The sequence below is a fragment of the Eleginops maclovinus genome, chromosome 20 (genome assembly GCF_036324505.1).
Source record: "Eleginops maclovinus isolate JMC-PN-2008 ecotype Puerto Natales chromosome 20, JC_Emac_rtc_rv5, whole genome shotgun sequence".
Lineage (NCBI taxonomy): Eukaryota > Metazoa > Chordata > Actinopteri > Perciformes > Eleginopidae > Eleginops > Eleginops maclovinus.
In genome coordinates this window covers 6,249,977-6,268,240 of record NC_086368.1, presented here as the reverse complement: position 1 = coordinate 6,268,240, position 18,264 = coordinate 6,249,977, and the positions used below count along the sequence as shown (strand labels likewise).

The following is an 18,264-nucleotide window of genomic DNA, read 5'->3' as shown; positions in this document are numbered from 1 at the left end:
ACAGATGCGGACCCTCAATTCAACCTTTAAAAAAAATGCATTTACATCTGCAGGACATCTGTATGAAGCATAACACAGACTACTGTTGCACGCCTAGTTTCTGTCACTTGACATTTGTTTGTTCTTGGATCATTTGCTTGTGTTTTTCATTGTAAATGAATCTGAAAGACGTGAGACTCAGTTAATCTCAGTGTTTGATCTTCCTCTCTTCATCTCTGCAGCTGTTTGTCCAGCCAATGACCAGATTACAGAGAATGACACTGACTCTTGTTGCTCATTAACCAAATCAAAGACATTAACAGCCCTTTGCGCTGCAATCTGTCTTTTGGGGGGATCAACCCCCTCTGAGCTGCTGGTTCATGTGACTCTTATTAAGCAGTCACGTTATTACAGCAATGCATCATGGGGTGATGTCATCAGTGGGTGCTGCAGTTTGGGAGTGTCGACATGATGCGATGGGGGAAGACTGTCGACCTCGCTGCTAACGGGTCAAGATCTAGGACCTTGAAAGTTGGATTTAAAGTGATCAATCATTTGACAGCAGCTTAAAGTTACACTGGAGACCTACAGGGTCACTTCGCCCAATTATTGGAAACATACGCTCTTCCTCTTCTAGTGCTAATGCAAGGGTGGTACATTTTTGGAGCTCTATGTCATTGAAAATTGACAAATGAATCACATCTTTCCCCATTACTCTTCATTATACTCCGATCATGCTGTCAAATGTTTTCATTGGAACAAGCGGTTTCATCCATTCACACTCATTGTGTCAAGAGACGATTTATTTTTGGTAAACCCACAAACCAGCAGTATTTATTTTTTCTAAAGAATATTTTGGACAACCAGGGCCTTTGTTGTAGAGACAGAGGGGATGACACACAGCAAATGTTCCCAGGTTCGAAACTCATCGCTTTAGGACCATGTCAAGATACAGAAGTTAATATGATATTTAGAGTGAGTGGGCATACAGTATTTGACCATTTATTGTCAAAAGTTCTACTTGAGCGCAATTAGAAGGTAAACCAACATTTCATTAAATGTCCATTAAAAATGGATGGTACTTTTTAATTAGTTTAGATAAAATATGTGCATTGAAAACGCAGATTGAAAGAAAGCTGAAATCCAATAAAGGATAACCCTTCAGAACAACAAGGAAAAAGCGATATTGATCAGCCGATAGATGATGATGGTGTTATAGCCCAGAGGAGTAATTTCATACGTGTGTGTGTGTGTGTGTGTGTGTGTGTGTGTGTGTGTGTGTGTGTGTGTGTGTGTGTGTGTGTGTGTGTGTGTGTCTGTGTCTGTGTCTGTGTCTGTGTCTGTGTCTGTGTCTGTGTGTGTGTGTGTGTGTGTGTGTGTGTGTGTGTGTGTGTGTAAATTGAGTGCTTTTTGATTTTGTGTATGAGTGTGTTGTGCTTTATTTCCTTTTCCATCAACTCTTTGCAGGGGAGGTGGCTGTTGAAGTGTGTGTGTATTAGAATCACGGTCGGGTGGGTGTGGTTATGATCTCACTGTTGAGGAATTTGTGTGTACCATGGGTCAAACCTACTGTGTACACACACACACACACACACACACACACACACACACACACACACACACACACACACACACACACACACACACACACACACACACACACACACACACACACACACACACACACACACACACACACACACAGTAGCACCACATCCTGTTTATCACTGCAGGTACCTCCTGTCCATTGTTTTAAAGGAGATTTCCACACAAAGATTCACTTACCCCACCAGGCTTTTACGTTGCTGTCACGTTAAGTATTTCTTTAATGATGCTCTGGTATTTTTTTATACCTAACATTGATGTATTGTAATATTTTAGTCTATTTAATTGAATCAGATTAGTCAATTACACAATTAATTAATATCGGGCAGACTTATATTGACACATTCCTAATAAATGATAATACTGTCATTTAAAAAACAGAAAGTGTAAATAAGCAACTGTTGGTTAACAAGTTCAACATATACACTTTAAAGATGATTCCTCCAAATGGAAAAAATGTAGTTATTGCGGGTTTAATGGATCCAACCTATATTACATGTTTGCTTTGTTCAAATCTTTTATTTACTGGTACAAAACGATATAACAATAAGATTAAATGTACTTCATAAAGCGCGTTTTTAAATACTCAAAGGCAATTTGCAGTAGCTTTAAGCATGCAAACACACATACATACAGAAACTTACACACAGGATGCAATTAAATGAGTTCAATAATACGAGCACCAACATGCATCTTGACTTCAGAGAGCATTTTTTCCAAATTGAGTATCTACATGCAAAAGAATACCTGCCATTGAATGATACAACGATGATTTTATTGAGCAAGGTTTTATGACACTATGGTGACTCAGTATTACGCGGTGTCCTCCCTCCGGCTGCTGCAGCGGGACAGCCGTATTCTTTGGGGCTGACATCAGTGTGACGTTGAGCCGCAGGCGTCGACTGTTCTGAAATGTTCAGGAGTAAATTGTCGGGTAGGAAGCCTAACGTGTGTGTTTGTGAGATGCTGATGCAGTCATTGTGTGAAGTAACAGCTGTTTCAGCCGGGACAGATGTTGTGTATGAGGGAGAGAGGGAGGGAGGGAGGCAGGTATTCATCTGTCCCAAAAAGTGAGTTACACTTACCTGACTCACCCTCTGAGAGGTGTGTGTGTGTGTGTGTGTGTGTGTGTGTGTGTGTGTGTGTGTGTGTGTGTGTGTGTGTGTGTGTGTGTGTGTGTGTGTGTGTGTGTGTGTGTGTGTGTGTGTGTGTGTGTGTGTGTGTGTGTGTGAATAGACCAAAGTTTTTGCTGTAGAGGAAGTAAAGAAACTGTAACTCTGGATTTATTTCTTGTTTGAGGTAAATGACTAAGCAGCTTTAAGACATGAAGAAACTATTATTTTCTGCTTCGATCTAATGAATTATTTTCACCGAAAGTGGAAGGGCCGTATTTTTGCCCGGAAGTGACGTTAGCGCCCCCATGCTATTCTAGAAAAAACCCTGCAATAGTCAACCACACAATAAAGTCTCAATATAGATGTTGAGATATTTTTTCCAGAAAAATATTAGGCTTTAACATACTTCATTTTGCCAGGCCAGCCCTATTTGAAGCTAATGTACTTGACGTATTTTTGATATTCTAAATGTGTATCCCCTCGATGATTAAAGCTACTTTAAGTGAGCTTTGGTGTCAGCTTAATGATATGTTCTGTAGTGATCACAGAGCAGGCTATAGTCTGCTGTTGGCTCTTTATCCAACCATACTTGTCCTTAGTGAGGGTAAATAAATCTCTGGGTTTGTTAGGGGTCGGTAAGTTAAAGTGGTAGTAGTTAGTTATTAGCCTGGATTTAGCAGACCGTATGGGTTGTAGGTATTTCTGTCTGATGTGTGCTCATTCTTTAACTTCCTGTAGCAGAGAGAGGGTGTGCCACGCTGATAAGAGAGGCATTTTGTTCCAACCCAATTCACCTTTATGCACATTTACACAGTGAGACTTTATCTCCCTCCTTCACTTTCCCTTTCTCCTTGCACACACTCTTTGTCTCTACCAATGCAAACTGTCCCCTCCCGGCCCCACGTCTCTGTAAGTGTCCTTGTTGCCTTGGTATTGTTGTGTCTCCATAGCGACGGCTCAACAAATCAGCAGGTATCTGAAGCAGATCAGTCACGTCCTTCTGACGCAGATCCGGGCTAAACAGGGACCTTTTTTGTGAATGTAACTGTGGACAGATATAAATCTCTGAATGAAAGAGGAGCTGACTGCAGGGTTTCATTTTGTGGGAGAGGGCAGGGAGTCACGACAAACCTCTGATGTGAGCTTTTTAATGAGTGGAGCATGTAAACATAGAAAACTGACCCCTCCTTTTACTGGTGCTCCCGAAATGATCAAGAGTGTCCATGAAAAGGACGATTTGAGGGCCAGATAAATTCACAGATTTTGGTGATTGGTTGATTTATTTGAAGTATCTGTTAACAATTTTTATCCAGTTTTCCAGACTGAATGCAGTCTTAAATACATTATAATTGAGTTCTAGGAACTTTCCCATAATGTAAGGTTTAGATTATGTAAAAATTCCAGAGATGATTTTTAAATACAACCTGATCCACACTAGATTTATTTAGGCTGACACTGATATTTAAAAAAATTGGATCAAGTTGTATTAACCATTAGTTAATTAATCCATATCTCAGGAGCACAGGGTTGAATCCCTAGTCTTCCCCTTTATATATACAGTTTATGGACGTCCTCCCTCTCTCCCCACTTACTTCTTATCTTCAGCTGTACAAATAAAGGCAAAGTGCCCAAAAATAACCTGATCTTGATCCCTTAGCTTTGTTATTTTATTAGGAATTGTGACTAAGAAAAAAACTGGTCATTTAACAGTGCCAAAATTAACTTGTAAGGACAAACAGAAAAAACTACCCTAACCGGTTATTATTTTAACAAGATTCTTTAAAAAATTCTTTAAATCAGGAACTTTTCCAAAATAAATCAGTATTTACGAATATGACAGGACATTATGAGGTAAAGGTATACACTTTGAAATCTTATGCCCAACCCCATTTGTGACAAAGCTTATACCGCATTAAATGACCACAATAACTCATTGTTTAAAAATGTATTACTTAAAAAATATTCTAAAAACTGAGAAGTCAACTGTAAAGATAACTCTCTGAAATCCACTGCTCCAGGGGCCACTTCCTCCAGAGATCCTCACTTTATTTATTTGTGCTAGGCGGTTTCAAGAACTTTCTCCCATTGGCACAACTGTGTTTAACAAGGCCAATAAATTCCTTAAAGGATATGATTGATAGCATTAGTCATTACCTGCCCAGGTATGTGTGTGTGTGAGTTGGCGGTGTGAGCACCTATGGTTGTGTTCTTTGGAACAAACCCAGAACATATTATGAGCATTGTTCGCTTTGAAACACATTAGTTAAACTTCTTAGTCTCTTTTCTTCAGAGGCTTACCCTCTGTCATTAACTGGTGGATGAAGGAGATTTGAAGCAGCAGGAAACATAACAGCAAAACACACTCACACTTCAAATCTGTGGATACCCCAAATACCTTGGTGTGTTTTTGTTGTTTTGCTCTTCTTCTATCAGTGTTTTGACTCACTGCATTTTATTTTTTTGCCGACCCCCCTTCGTCTCCCCCCTCTCTCTTTGTCTCCAACATACTCTCGACCTTTATGTGAACAAAAGGCTACCATGGCGATAGCCTCGTTACTCACAAAACTGTGTCGGGAAGGACACACACACACACACACACACACACACACACACACACACACACACACACACACACACACACACACACACACACACACACACACACACACACACACACTCCCCAGTCTGATGTTCTGAACTATTTTGAATAAGGTTAAAATAAATAATATTTCACCCACATGATCCATTTCAAAAACTTGGGCAAACAAAAGCATGGCATTCAAGCAACCTCGGTGTCAAGACCCCCTTAAGAGTCCCACAATAAATGAGCTGTCACAAATGATTCACAGGACAGGAAATCAAAAAAAAAGTCTCCTTAAGAAATAGTAGTTAGGGTTAGGGGGGAAAAACGGTTCATGATTCACAACTTCCTCAATCGATATCGATAGTGCTACTGATGGACAGTAAAACAACCAAAGTCGTACAGTTTTTTTAGTGTCAGGTTTCTGAGAAAACAAAAAAGGTAGCTAGCCCAAGAATACCAATCTTATTTATTTATTTAAATATTTAATGTATTACTTGAGCTTGTTATTCTTCAAGTCTCTATAACATGAATGCATGTTATCTTTTTTACATGTCTTGTAAAACATGTGAGCATGTCCCCGTGGAGGCGCCATATACAAATACGAACCTGAAAATGAGCATGATAGGGCCTGTTTAATGGTGGTTACATTTTGAAATAATCATGAGATATATAAGGACTATCAAAAAATTATGACAATACATAACTTTTTTTGGAAAGTGACAACCCTACTTGATAACCCTCATGAAATAGAACCCTTGTTCTTACAGAGAGGTTTGAAAACTTTCCCTGATCTTTGTCTTTCCCCTCTTTATATATTTAAACAGTCAAAAAACTTTCATTGTTTGACTGGTTAATGACCCAAAGAGTTATCAGTGAAAATAGGTCCAAAATATAATTGGTTTTATTGGCCACAATCCAAAAAGGTTAGAAAACCCTAAACCAACAGGAAGTTAGGAAATATATTTGATTGAGGCAAATGTTAAAAATTAAGAGATCCTTTTTACTCTTTCCCAAGCTTTGACTAAACAAAATGAACCAGTGTGTGAGCTTCTCCTGGTTTCAATTAAGAAAGTGTCTAATTTGGTGTGACGGATCAGTGTTAAGCTTAGTGAGCGACCTCAGTCATGGGTGGAGCTGTGTGCATCTGTATGTGTGTGTGAAATATATAAATATGTGTGTGTGTGGAGGGTAAAGGGCGCTGATGGGTGCTGCTCACCGACAGGATGTTTGCCGGAGAGGCGGCTTTCAACCACACAGGTGTGGCAGGTCAACCTTGTAGGGAAAAGAAAGGAGGGAAGAAAGAAAGAATGTGAGACAAATGAGAAGTAAAGAAAAACCAAAGGGCAGAGAGAATGATAGAGGAAGAGGAGAGAAAAAAGAAGTATGAAAAAAGACAGAAATACAAAGAGATAAAGGAGTGTGTTAACCGTGGAATAACAGAGATTAGGAATGTAGAAAGCAGGATGTCGCAACCTGTGTGTGTGTGTGTGTGTGTGTGTGTGTGTGTGTGTGTGTGTGTGTGTGTGTGTGTGTGTGTGTGTGTGTGTGTGTGTGTGTGTGTGTGTGTGTGTGTGTGTGTGTGTGTGTGTGTGTGTGTGTGTGTGTGTGTGTGTGTGTGTGTGTGTGTGTGTGTGTGTGTGTGTGTGTGTGTGTGTGTGTGTGTCCTCCCTTAGTGTTGTGTCACCCGTGGGTGAGGCCAAAGCTCCACCTAAACCTGAGATGCTGAAACATGTTTTTGGCACAGCTGGTCTGCTGACAGTGGAGCAGAGCTGCAGATTCACCAGGCGAATCATACCATTTATTACACACACACACACACACAAGGGGAACTGATGCTGTTTTTTTGCAGAATTTTGTAATAGGGGAGCCACACCTTGCCTGAAATAAAGAGAACCTCGACTTGTATGGGAGGAATATTCATTAATAAAATAGTAATGGGAATTTATCATGCATTTTAGTATTCTTTCTAATGTCCGATGAAAATGAGGCCTGTACTTATTCAGAAATCCTGCACAGAAAGATACGGAGCCTAAACATTACTCTACTTGACAGATGTCAAGGTGCAGGTCAATTACACCTGCATCTGATTTAGGACAACATATAGAAGTGGACCAAACTTTTTCAACTTTAATATATTATGTTTGATGTTGTTTTTCCTTCTTCTCTTTATTATCATGCAGTAATCTCTGATTTACCTCGATGTCCTTGACATATTTCACCCCGCCCTCTGTGTCTCTACCAACTTTGAGACTATATAGACAGCAAGTGAGCAGATGATTATAAATGCCTGAGTTTACCTTTAATGAATACATTGTTATTATAGGAAAGAGGAATGTAGACGGAGATTAAAAATGACTGGAATGTTTTGTCTTTAAACTCTGAACTCTGTGTGCTGCAGCCAAAGATTAGCAAATAAACTGGTGTGTGTGTGTGTGTGTGTGTGTGTGTGTGTGTGTGTGTGTGTGTGTGTGTGTGTGTGTGTGTGTGTGTGTGTGTGTGTGTGTGTGTGTGTGTGTGTGTGTGTGTGTGTGTGTGTGTGTGTGTGTGTGTGTGTGTGTGTGTGTGTGTGTGTGTGTGTGTGTGTGTGTGTGTGTGTGTGTGTGTGTGGCTGGTGTGAGGTACCAGCTGGTACAGTGAGGTCTGATTAATGACTAACCTTACCCTGCTGCACTCCTGTTCTGCTCTTCTAAAAACTATTGACAGTCAAACGGCATCAGCATCTGGGCTCAATGTGCCACAATTTTTCATCCCCATCTGAAATAAGCTTACATTTTCTGCGGTATGATGAAGCTGTGGTGTCTGCAGTTAGATTTTTCTGATAATACAAACTTAAATGAAGTTCTTATTATCTAAATACCATATTATTTCCCTTCTCTCCCTTCATTTTGTTGAGTTTTGATGTGTAGTTTTATTATGTTTGACCTTTATTTCATTCAATATGTTGGAAAATCAGCTCAGTGAGTCTTCAGTTATTCATACATGCTGCTGAAGTGGACTCTCAACTTGTGATTCGGGAATTAGACCTCGCCATAGGATCACAAGGCTTTCTCAACTTTAAGGATGTAAGACAAAATATATATAAAATAACCAAGCTCCTCTCCTCCTTCTTCAGACTCTAAAGCCATCGTGGACGGGAACCTGAAGCTGATCCTGGGTCTGGTCTGGACTCTGATTCTGCACTACTCCATCTCCATGCCCGTCTGGGAGGGCGAGGAAGAAGAGGTAACAGTCCTGCTGAGTTTTTAACTTGTACCCATCTCGTGACTTCCCACCAAAAACATTAAAGCTGCTATGTGGAATGTTTTGAGAATTCTTTGTGATAAAGGCCCTCTTTTGAATGTCTTGCCAGAGTAATTGGAAACCAACAGGATGGTCTCATTCTAAGAGACTTTACGATCTATACACTAACTGACAATACAAGGCAATGGGTGCAATTTTTTAAGTTATAAAACCTGTAAATTAAAAAGAGAATCAATCACAAATACCAATCACTGTGATAACTCTGACTGCATTGTTGCTTATTGTTACAGGCAGAGTCAAAGACACCAAAGCAGCGTCTGCTGGGCTGGATCCAGAACAAAGTCCCTGATATGCCAATCAACAACTTCAGCAAGGACTGGAGGAACGGCATGGCACTGGGAGCTCTGGTAGACAGCTGTGCACCAGGTACTGTGTGGGTGTGTGTGGGTGTGTGAATGTGTTTGGGTGTGTGTTGGTGTTTGGGTGTGTCAAGCAATACTTTTAATCTACCCAGCTGGACTCTGCTGGGAGACGTAGACTTTTAACCCCTGTCGCTGGTTGATATTTTAGTGTGTAAACAGTATACATCAAAAGACTTAAAAGCCTTTTATTTACATATGTGTACCTATTTTACTTAGATTTATTTGTTTTCCTTTGTTTTCTTTTATTATTACAATTGTTATTATTGTGATTATCATTGTTTTATTGTAAGTAAAAATAATTGTATTATATTATACTATTTGTAATATTTAGGGAATACTTTTGGTTTATTCTTATGGGCAGATTTTCTGTTATTTATAGCGATAATAAAAATTAGGTTTTTGAAACATGCAAAAAATAATAAGAAAAATGTGTTCCTTTAAAACAGATAACCAGGGCGGTAGCGCTGACTCTCTGTAGGTCCAAGGATACATATAGTGTTCACTATGAATAGCGCAGTATTTCTCTGGAGGTATTTTATCTTTTCCCAGCAGACCTCGCTCTGCGGTGTGTCTGTAGGTAGTTGTGGTTGACAGTGTTGATCTGTGTGTTGTTTGCAGGCCTGTGTCCAGACTGGGAGACCTGGGATCCAGTGAAACCAGTGGAGAATGCCACAGAGGCCATGCAGCTGGCTGACGAGTGGCTGGGCATCCCGCAGGTTTGATTCCGCCTTAAAATTCTCCACGTTTACATTTCTTTATTTTCATTATTCAATATTTTTGTCTAAAAGAAAATAATGAATATAATAAATACAAATGAAATATTTCTATAAATTAGATATAACATTAGTGCATTGACTCAAAAGAAGGAAAGTTTGGGAAACATTGATTCTTGGAACTTCGGAAACCACTTTGGATGAAATTTAATTGAGAAAGAAAGTCCCACAACCCAAAACAAGAATACTCCACCTGTTTTAATAAAGGATAATCTGTACAACATATTTAACAATCTTTACAATAAGTATGTACCTTGCAAGACATGCAGATATTGCAATGAAGTCTATCCTTTTCGTAAAGCAAATATTGTATTTATAAAAACGGGTTTGCATGCTGTGAGGTCAAAGTGTCCCTGTATTCTGTATTTTTGCATCTCCGGCGACAAGTGTGAGATGCAAAAGGGGCTGGGGGCTTTTACTTTGAAGCAGCTACAGGGGATGATGCACACTTCGTAATTATTGTAACCTGGAATGCTCACAATGCTAAGCTCTAATACTTTTAGCTGCAGGGATGTTGCTTTGCATCTTGCACTGTGCAGACAGCTGAGGAACATCACACTTTCTCTGTATCATGCAGCCCATGAGAGAACAGAATTAGCTTGGCTGTGATTTCCATCAGAGGTCAACAGTAGCTTCTCACAGATGCTGTTTGGTTTCCTGATTAGCAGCAGAGGAAACTCACTGAGTTTGTTTTACACTTTGTTTGAAGGATGGAACCCGAGCTGAAAGGGAAATCTATTATAATGGCTCATGTAACAAATGACTGTTCTTGAGAAATAATTAGGGAAGTATCTAAGCCTCTTTTAATAATTGCTGCAGATATTAAAGGTAATGTTTGTCACATAACTTTCAAGCCCTTTCTTCAGGATGTAGAACAACAAATCTGATTTCATTAATCCATAGTTGAATTGTAATTTTTGCCACGGCTGCGTTACGTTATGCTCTGTTTCCTGTTAGTCTGCTGACACCCACAGGAAGTCTCCTCCAGAGAAAACAAAGCTGACAAACCTCACACCCATGATGGTGGAAAATGAGTTAATTCCATTCAAGGATCTGACAATATAAAGAGTTATTTAATATCCGACAGCTGAGCATGTGAAGCAGAGTGACGTGTAGGGAAAATGACGTGATCAGAATAAAGTGGGCAATGTCTCTACATTAATGGGGTGACAGAGTTCAGGACTTCCCTGTCTACATACCGGCTACTTCTGGTCCCAATGAAGGGAAATCCTACAGGGAAAAGTCGCTCATTTTCAATGTGTCGGGCATGAAGAAAAGCTGAAAATGTTTTATTTGAACTTAACAACCTCCTTACATCTAGCAAAGAAGATTGACATTTAGCAATGTTTTGTAAATTAGTAAATTCATCTTTACTTAATCATTATTTTCATATATTTTGTATTATTCTTTCCTTGACATTTTGACTAATAATCCTAATTATTGGTTGTTATGTTTTAAATCAACATTGGTTTGTGTCAAACTATATTTAAGTGTGTATGTTGTATCAAAGATGACAGCAACAATTTTATAATGATGAATGTTTTGATTTGAAGTAAAGATAAAGTTTACTTCAATAAATTAAATAACATTTGAGGTACTATATTTTAGTATTTGTTATGGATATTCATTTTTTTCAAATCATTTGGTAAACATTACAATAATTGAAGGCCCAGATTATCATTACTATCCAATGAGAAATGATCACCTTTCTGTTTAAGTTAAACAACAACAAATAAGTCACGTTCACACTGGCAGCCCAAGCCCAGATCATTATTAATGTGTGTGTGTGTGTGTGTGTGTGTGTGTGTGTGTGTGTGTGTGTGTGTGTGTGTGTGTGTGTGTGTGTGTGTGTGTGTGTGTGTGTGTGTGTGTGTGTGTGTGTGTGTGTGTGTGTGTGTGTGTGTGTGTGTGTGTGTGTGTGTGTGTGTGTGTGTGTGTAGGTGATAACTCCAGAGGAGATCATGAATCCCAGTGTGGACGAGCAGTCTGTGATGACGTACCTGTCTCAGTTCCCCAAAGCCAAACTGAAGCCAGGAGCTCCTCTCAAACCCAAACTCAACCCCAAGAAGGCCCGTGCATACGGACCAGGTACACACACACAAAACACACAACACATTTTTTGCAGATGTTAATATGTTTGAAAACATGTGTGTGACCTGTTCCTCCCAGTGTGTGTTGGCTTATGGAACAATGTGAGGAAGTGAGCAGCTGTGAGTGTGAACAAAGGAAGGCACTTGCATCTCACACACACACACACACACACACACACACACACACACACACACACACACACACACACACACACACACACACACACACACACACACACACACACACACACACACACACACAAAATTGTTACAGAGGAAGCAGGACACAAACACAAAAAGAAAGTGTTGTTATATCAAGTCTTGTATTCTGAGACTCATACTGGATTCATTTGAATGAAACTAAAATTCATTGGTGGTGTTTTATGGTTGTTTGCGGTTGGTTATGTCTATAAAATGAATAAAAAAGAGTTGAGGGTAGATATATGAATAAGCTTCAATATATATGACAGAAAAGGTAGAATATTGGCAAAAGTGAGAATGTTTATAGAATGAACATACAGTGCATATAGCCTTTATATCAGATGTATACAGTAGAGGTTAGGGTGGATTCTCTAAAGGTCAGACCTGCAGTGTGGACAGCAGTATAACTGTTTATACTGTATGTATTGGTATGTGAGTGTAAATATACAAAAGGTAAGTGATGCAGTTAGTAAAGTAAGAAGTAACATTGAAATATTTCTTACTGACTTTGTGTTGTGTTTGTTCTCCTGCAGGTATTGAGCCGACGGGCAACCGGGTGCTGCGTCCGGCCGTGTTCACTGTGGACACGTTCAGCGCCGGTCAGGGTCAGGTCACCGTCTACCTGGATCATCCTGACGGCACCAGAGAGGAGGTACAGCATGTCTGTAGAAATATAAAGCTGTCATATTGTTGTACAATGTTATTTAATTGTTTTGTTTTCCTCATCTAAATTGGGGGAGACCTAAGATAAGATTATTAGCTTTTGGTCCTTTGCATATTCTGTTATTATCCATATTGTCTTTTGTAAATGTTGTTTTTAATAATCAATCAATCAATCAATCAATCAATCAATCAATCAATCAATAATATCAATATAATTAAATGTAAAATCAAATCAACAACCTTCTTCTCTTTGTTTTATGATGGGCCTGCTGTCCTTTTGTAATTTGGTTTAAAAACCCAGCATTTCATTAATCCTAAAAATAAGTCTTTTATCATGTGTCCAATCAGCTGAAGCCGGAGCCTAATGAGGGCAAGAAGACGTTCAGCGTCACATATATTCCTCAAGTCATGGGAACTCACAAGGTAAGGGTTATTTCTCTTTCTGTCAACATGTACAAATATATTTAATCAAAGTTTAATTATTGTAGCTCTTAGTGTATTTCTCCTTTTAGCTACTTAACTCATCACTTTTTGAGATCTAAAATTCTGAAAAAAGGAAGTTTCATAATTTTTATTTTATTAGTAAAAGCTGAGTAAATAATTATTTTGCTCTCACTAATCTAATCGTTATTTGTTTTTGTTTCCTAGGTAACGGTGATGTTTGCAGGCCAGCAGATTCCTAAAAGTCCCTTTGAGGTGAGCGTGGACAAGGCACTGGGCGATGCCTCCAAGGTCACAGTGAAGGGTCCGGGAATCGAACCTGTGGGCAACATCGCCAACAAACCCACCTACTTCGACATTTACACTGCAGGTCAGACACACACACACCACATGTGAGGGGGTTTCACACACAGACCCAAGATGTCTCCATAGAAGCCTTCATTCCAATGAAACTGTTTCCCTAAAACAGGAAGTGATGTCATAGACTGTAAACCACTTTTGAGATTGAAGCATGGTTTTTTAAAAGACAACACATGCCTGTGACTGCCTCAATACACCCCCCGCTCATTGTTCTCTGTGTAACACACACCGGGGGCATCTTGGTATGAGTCAGCTCGTCAGGAATAGTGTGTAAGCCTCTTCCTTTTTACTGTACATGAAGTCACAGTATTTATTAGTTACTTATTACCTTATTAATACAGCAGGAGGATAAGAGGATACAATATATATAAAGGTAGGTGCTGGTAGTACAGATTGTATTGTTTTTTTTCTAAACCCATTCTCCCAAAATGGCAATACAAGATTCTGTACATTGAACACTCTCTCTATCTACCTTATATCTTTTAACCATTGGTGAAATTAAATGAAATACAATTATTATAGTACTGTTATAAGTACAATTTTGAGGACATAGCACTTTTGATTTTGTGCTACTCTTTTCTTTAACTCCGATATAAAGCCAATGTTTTACTTTTTACTCCCCTGCATTTATTTGACAGCTTTAGGTTTTTTAATAGATCCTTACATAATCAGATTATTAGCTAATACTAAATATAATTCAACAAATGAATATTTGTAAAACTTTATTTAAACTTAACTTCATGCAGAAGCATGCAAAGTATTCATATTAACTCCATCTTAATCAGCTGTGGTCAATTGCTTTTACACTTTGATGCTAATACTTTTGTACTTTTACTTAAGAATGCAGGATTATAACTTGTAAAATAGTATTTTTGTCAAAAGATCTGAGTACTTCACCTGGTGGTGAAATCCCCATTGTCTCTATTTATTCATATTTTCAACATGGATGATGTGTTTTCTCCAAGTTCACCATTTGACTAAATTCCAGTTGAAGCAGTGTCTGAAGTATCAGGCTGACTGTTCACGTTTCTCTGCAGGAGCCGGTACAGGAGATGTGACGGCGATGATCAGAGACCCTCAGGGCCGGCAGAACGTGGTGGAGGCCATGATGGAGGATAAGGGCGACAGCACCTATCGCTGCACCTACAAGCCCACACAGGCTGGCCCACACACTGTCACCGTCACCTTCGGAGGGACGGGGATCCCCAAGAGCCCCTTCGGCGTGGACGTGGGGCCCGGTGAGTTTTTCTTCCACATCGGATTATTGAAGCTAATGTACTTGCAGTATCCTTTCTGTTTTTATCTTCACAGCTGATTGCACTTATTGTAAGTCGCTTTGGATAAAAGCCTCAGCTAAAGGAAATGTTATAATGAAATAATCATGGCCCTTCTGAACCTTACTGTGATGCGTCTCCTCAGCCTGATGGGTGTGTTTTTCTGGGTTTGTGTAGCCTGCATGCCGGGGGCGTGCAGGGCAACAGGGCGGGGCCTGCAGCCGTCAGGAATGAGGGTGAAACAGGTGGGTGACTTCAAGGTGGACACCAGAAACGCCGGCAGTGGAGACCTGAAGGTTGTCGTCAAAGGACCCAGTGAGTACCATGTACACTGCTGAGGCATTTATTAAAATGACTTCACCCAATAATGTGGAGCTTTATTCACAACATTGACACTTACATTTTAAATCAACAGTGGAATCTGGGCCATTTTTTTAAAACTCTGTATTTCTGCACAACTGCAGATAAAGATAGGACTACACTAATGTTCGTGTGTTATATGTTGCTCGTGCTATTTGTACGATTAGTTCCTAGTGGTGCCTGCATACCATTCTTTCCATTTCTTCCAATAACTCCAGGGCGTTGGAAAGACCCCAAATTCTACATAAATGTATGTCATTGTTTGCAAAATTGCCCCCCAAAAAAGTATTTAATGAAACATGGTATTGATGGCATTTATTCAGACATGTATGGTCCCCAGAGAATAAATATTCATTCAGCCTTTTTTATGGAATGTAAATATAAAGGCCTCGTGATCAGTTTTCCAAAGATATGTTTTTCCTTTTATCATTATTTTTGGTTTAGTATTTTATTGATTATTTCTTATTATTGACTAATTTAATATTTGTTTTGGTTGTATTATTGATTGTATAATTTATATTATGAGGATAAGTCACTTGGGTATTAAATAAAAGGATAAATGTGTTAAAAATAATATGAATCTCTTTATATGGTTGCTGTATTACATAATATACATTTTTACAAAGAAAACTTGTGAGAAAGCAACAAATGCCTTTAATGAATCTTGCTACAAGTTATGGCTAAAGACATTTGTTTCCAAAATGTCAGGATGTTCTCTAAAGTGTGTGCGTGTGTGTGTGTGTGTGTGTGTGTGTGTGTGTGTGTGTGTGTGTGTGTGTGTGTGTGTGTGTGTGTGTGTGTGTGTGTGTGTGTGTGTGTGTGTGTGTGTGTGTGTGTGTGTGTGTTCAGAGGGCATCGAGGAGCCGGTGAAGCAGATCTCCAGTCACGACGGTGTGTTCTCATACGAGTATTATCCCAACAGCCCTGGCAAATTCACCGTCTCCATCACCTGGGGAGGTCAGCACATCCCCAAGAGGTGAGCTGTTACTCTGTGTGTGTGAGTGTTCAGAAAATTACCTCAGCACATGACCTCATCTAATCTGAATGGTTGGAGCCGCAGGGGAGTGAGGGCTTTTAGTCCGGCCTTGTGTTCTCTGTAGAGCACACGGTGTGAGTCTTGTGTCAGATGTTTCTTTATTTAGTCTCACGCCTGTCCTCTGTCCTTGGTAGTGTTTTTAATCACATTCAGTCAACCTCATCCTAGTTCAGATGGCTAATCAAAACAGGACATGGTGGACATTTTAGTTTTGTCTTTGTTAATAAAACTGTAAATATTTTTGTATAGTTGAAGTCAAAGAAATCTGTTGAATGGCCCCACCAAAAAGTACCGTTGAGTCTTTTTTTAGACAGAATATTTTAAAGACTAGAGCAGGGGTGTCCAAAGTTTGGCCGAGGGGCCAACTGTGGCCTGTAGTCATAGTTTTTATTAACTAAATTTAAAGTATGAGCATAATACAGGGAGTTCCCCATTTTTCTAATCAGCCAGATGGGACTCTTGACAGCAAGGTGAGTAGCAACACTTAGACAAACAAGAGCTGTATCTGAAGTTCTACATGTAAGGGAAATATCTGTAAATACATATTTAAATAAAGAGTAACATTTCACAGAGTCCTGTACTGTGTCTGACTGCTGTAGAGTCATAATTACACACATGCAGCTTCAGAGGTCTGACACAAGAGAAGATTCCCACAATGAAGAAATAATCTTTAAATCTGTGGAGGTTTGGAGAAGCTGACCTTGAGCATGTTTCTGTTTTATTTCATCCAGCACTGAATGTTAGGTCATCCAGATACTGTAGCACACAGAGAACATGTTCTCTCACTGTTTCTGATTACCTGCTGGACCGAGGGAGAGACGGAGAGTTTCATGGTTTTTATCCGGATTATAAAAATGTCTACAAGCTACCTGAAGTACTCTGATAAGAAACACGATTCAGGGGGTCATGTAAACCCCTAATCCATGTTTCAAAACAAATGTGTTGGTACAGAACATAATGATTACATGTGCACAGATGAACAGAAACCTTAAGGTATAATGAGTAACCAGAGTGCAGCCACCTTTCCAATGCACATGCAAACATCATATCCCTAATTTGGTTAAAACTAGATGTTTCTAAGCCTTTAGCCTGGATGGATGTTTTCATTCCATACAAATACAAATCTTTATTTGTATAACGCCTTTCCTTCAGAACAAGCAACTCAGTGTGCTTTAAAGTATGGCATTCATTGATGTAGCTAGTGTTACTTTCTTAAATGTATCTTGCTAGAAAATGTTGCAGCCATTTTTGTTTTTGAGTCGAGAGCTGGAAAGTCTTTTGATTGGTCTTTCAGCAAGGCCGTTGTATAACACCTTTTGGAAATCCCTGGAAAAACTAATAATATAATGATAAGATCAAATGGAAAAATGTTAGGCTGTCAATTTCAATGACTGGATCATGAGTCGTGGCTCTGTCTGTTTCTGTGTTCCTGCTTGACACTACTATATCCTTTTTTGGAGGCACCTGCAGGATTGTTGACATTCAACTGGATCCATCTTCATTTTCTGAAATATATATATACATTATCTTTTGCAACATTTTAACTCTGTATGTTGTAAATGTAGGATCTCTGTAATCTATACACACAACACCTAGTGCATGTTTGTCCCGGGAGAGGGATCCCTCCTCGAGGTTTCTAACAAATTGTAAGGATTCTTTAGGAGTTTTCCCTATTAGGCTGCAGGGGTCTGGGGCCAGAGGTTGTTGTATGCTGTACACACTGTAAAGCCCCCTGAGACAAATGTGTAATTCGTGATATTGAGCTATATAAATTACCGTTGATAGAAGAAAAAGATGATATTGTACTAAATTTACTAAATGCCTGGTGGAATAAGTAGGGCTTCAGTTGGTATTTAGAAAAGTAAAAGGTGTCTGTGTGTGTTTCATTTAGTTTGTTGCATTGTTAGAGGAGCCTGGTACTTTTCATTGCCCAACCTACTCTGTGGCCATTGTGCTTATGACAGTAAAGCCTTTGAACCTGATGAACCTCTGAGCTGCATATCTGATGCAGCTGTGCAGTCTGCTGCAGAGCCTTGGGTCCAGATGTGGCCGAGTTAAATGTCCATCCTGTCAAAACTCACAGCAACAGGTAGCCCGGAGACGTCAGCGCTTCATACGTTA

The 18,264-nt window shown here is 39.4% G+C and overlaps 1 protein-coding gene across 1 annotated transcript in view; it reads left to right on the top strand.

Moving 5' to 3' along the window:
• LOC134882338 (filamin-B-like) overlaps positions 1 to 18,264 on the top strand; it is a 66,777-nt gene that overhangs the window by 14,764 nt on the left and 33,749 nt on the right. Inside the window, 10 exon segments of the mRNA XM_063909976.1 lie at positions 8,396 to 8,505; positions 8,814 to 8,949; positions 9,564 to 9,661; positions 11,659 to 11,806; positions 12,543 to 12,661; positions 13,021 to 13,095; positions 13,321 to 13,483; positions 14,511 to 14,711; positions 14,925 to 15,062; positions 15,957 to 16,083. Coding sequence (XP_063766046.1) covers positions 8,396 to 8,505; positions 8,814 to 8,949; positions 9,564 to 9,661; positions 11,659 to 11,806; positions 12,543 to 12,661; positions 13,021 to 13,095; positions 13,321 to 13,483; positions 14,511 to 14,711; positions 14,925 to 15,062; positions 15,957 to 16,083 — 1,315 coding nt within the window.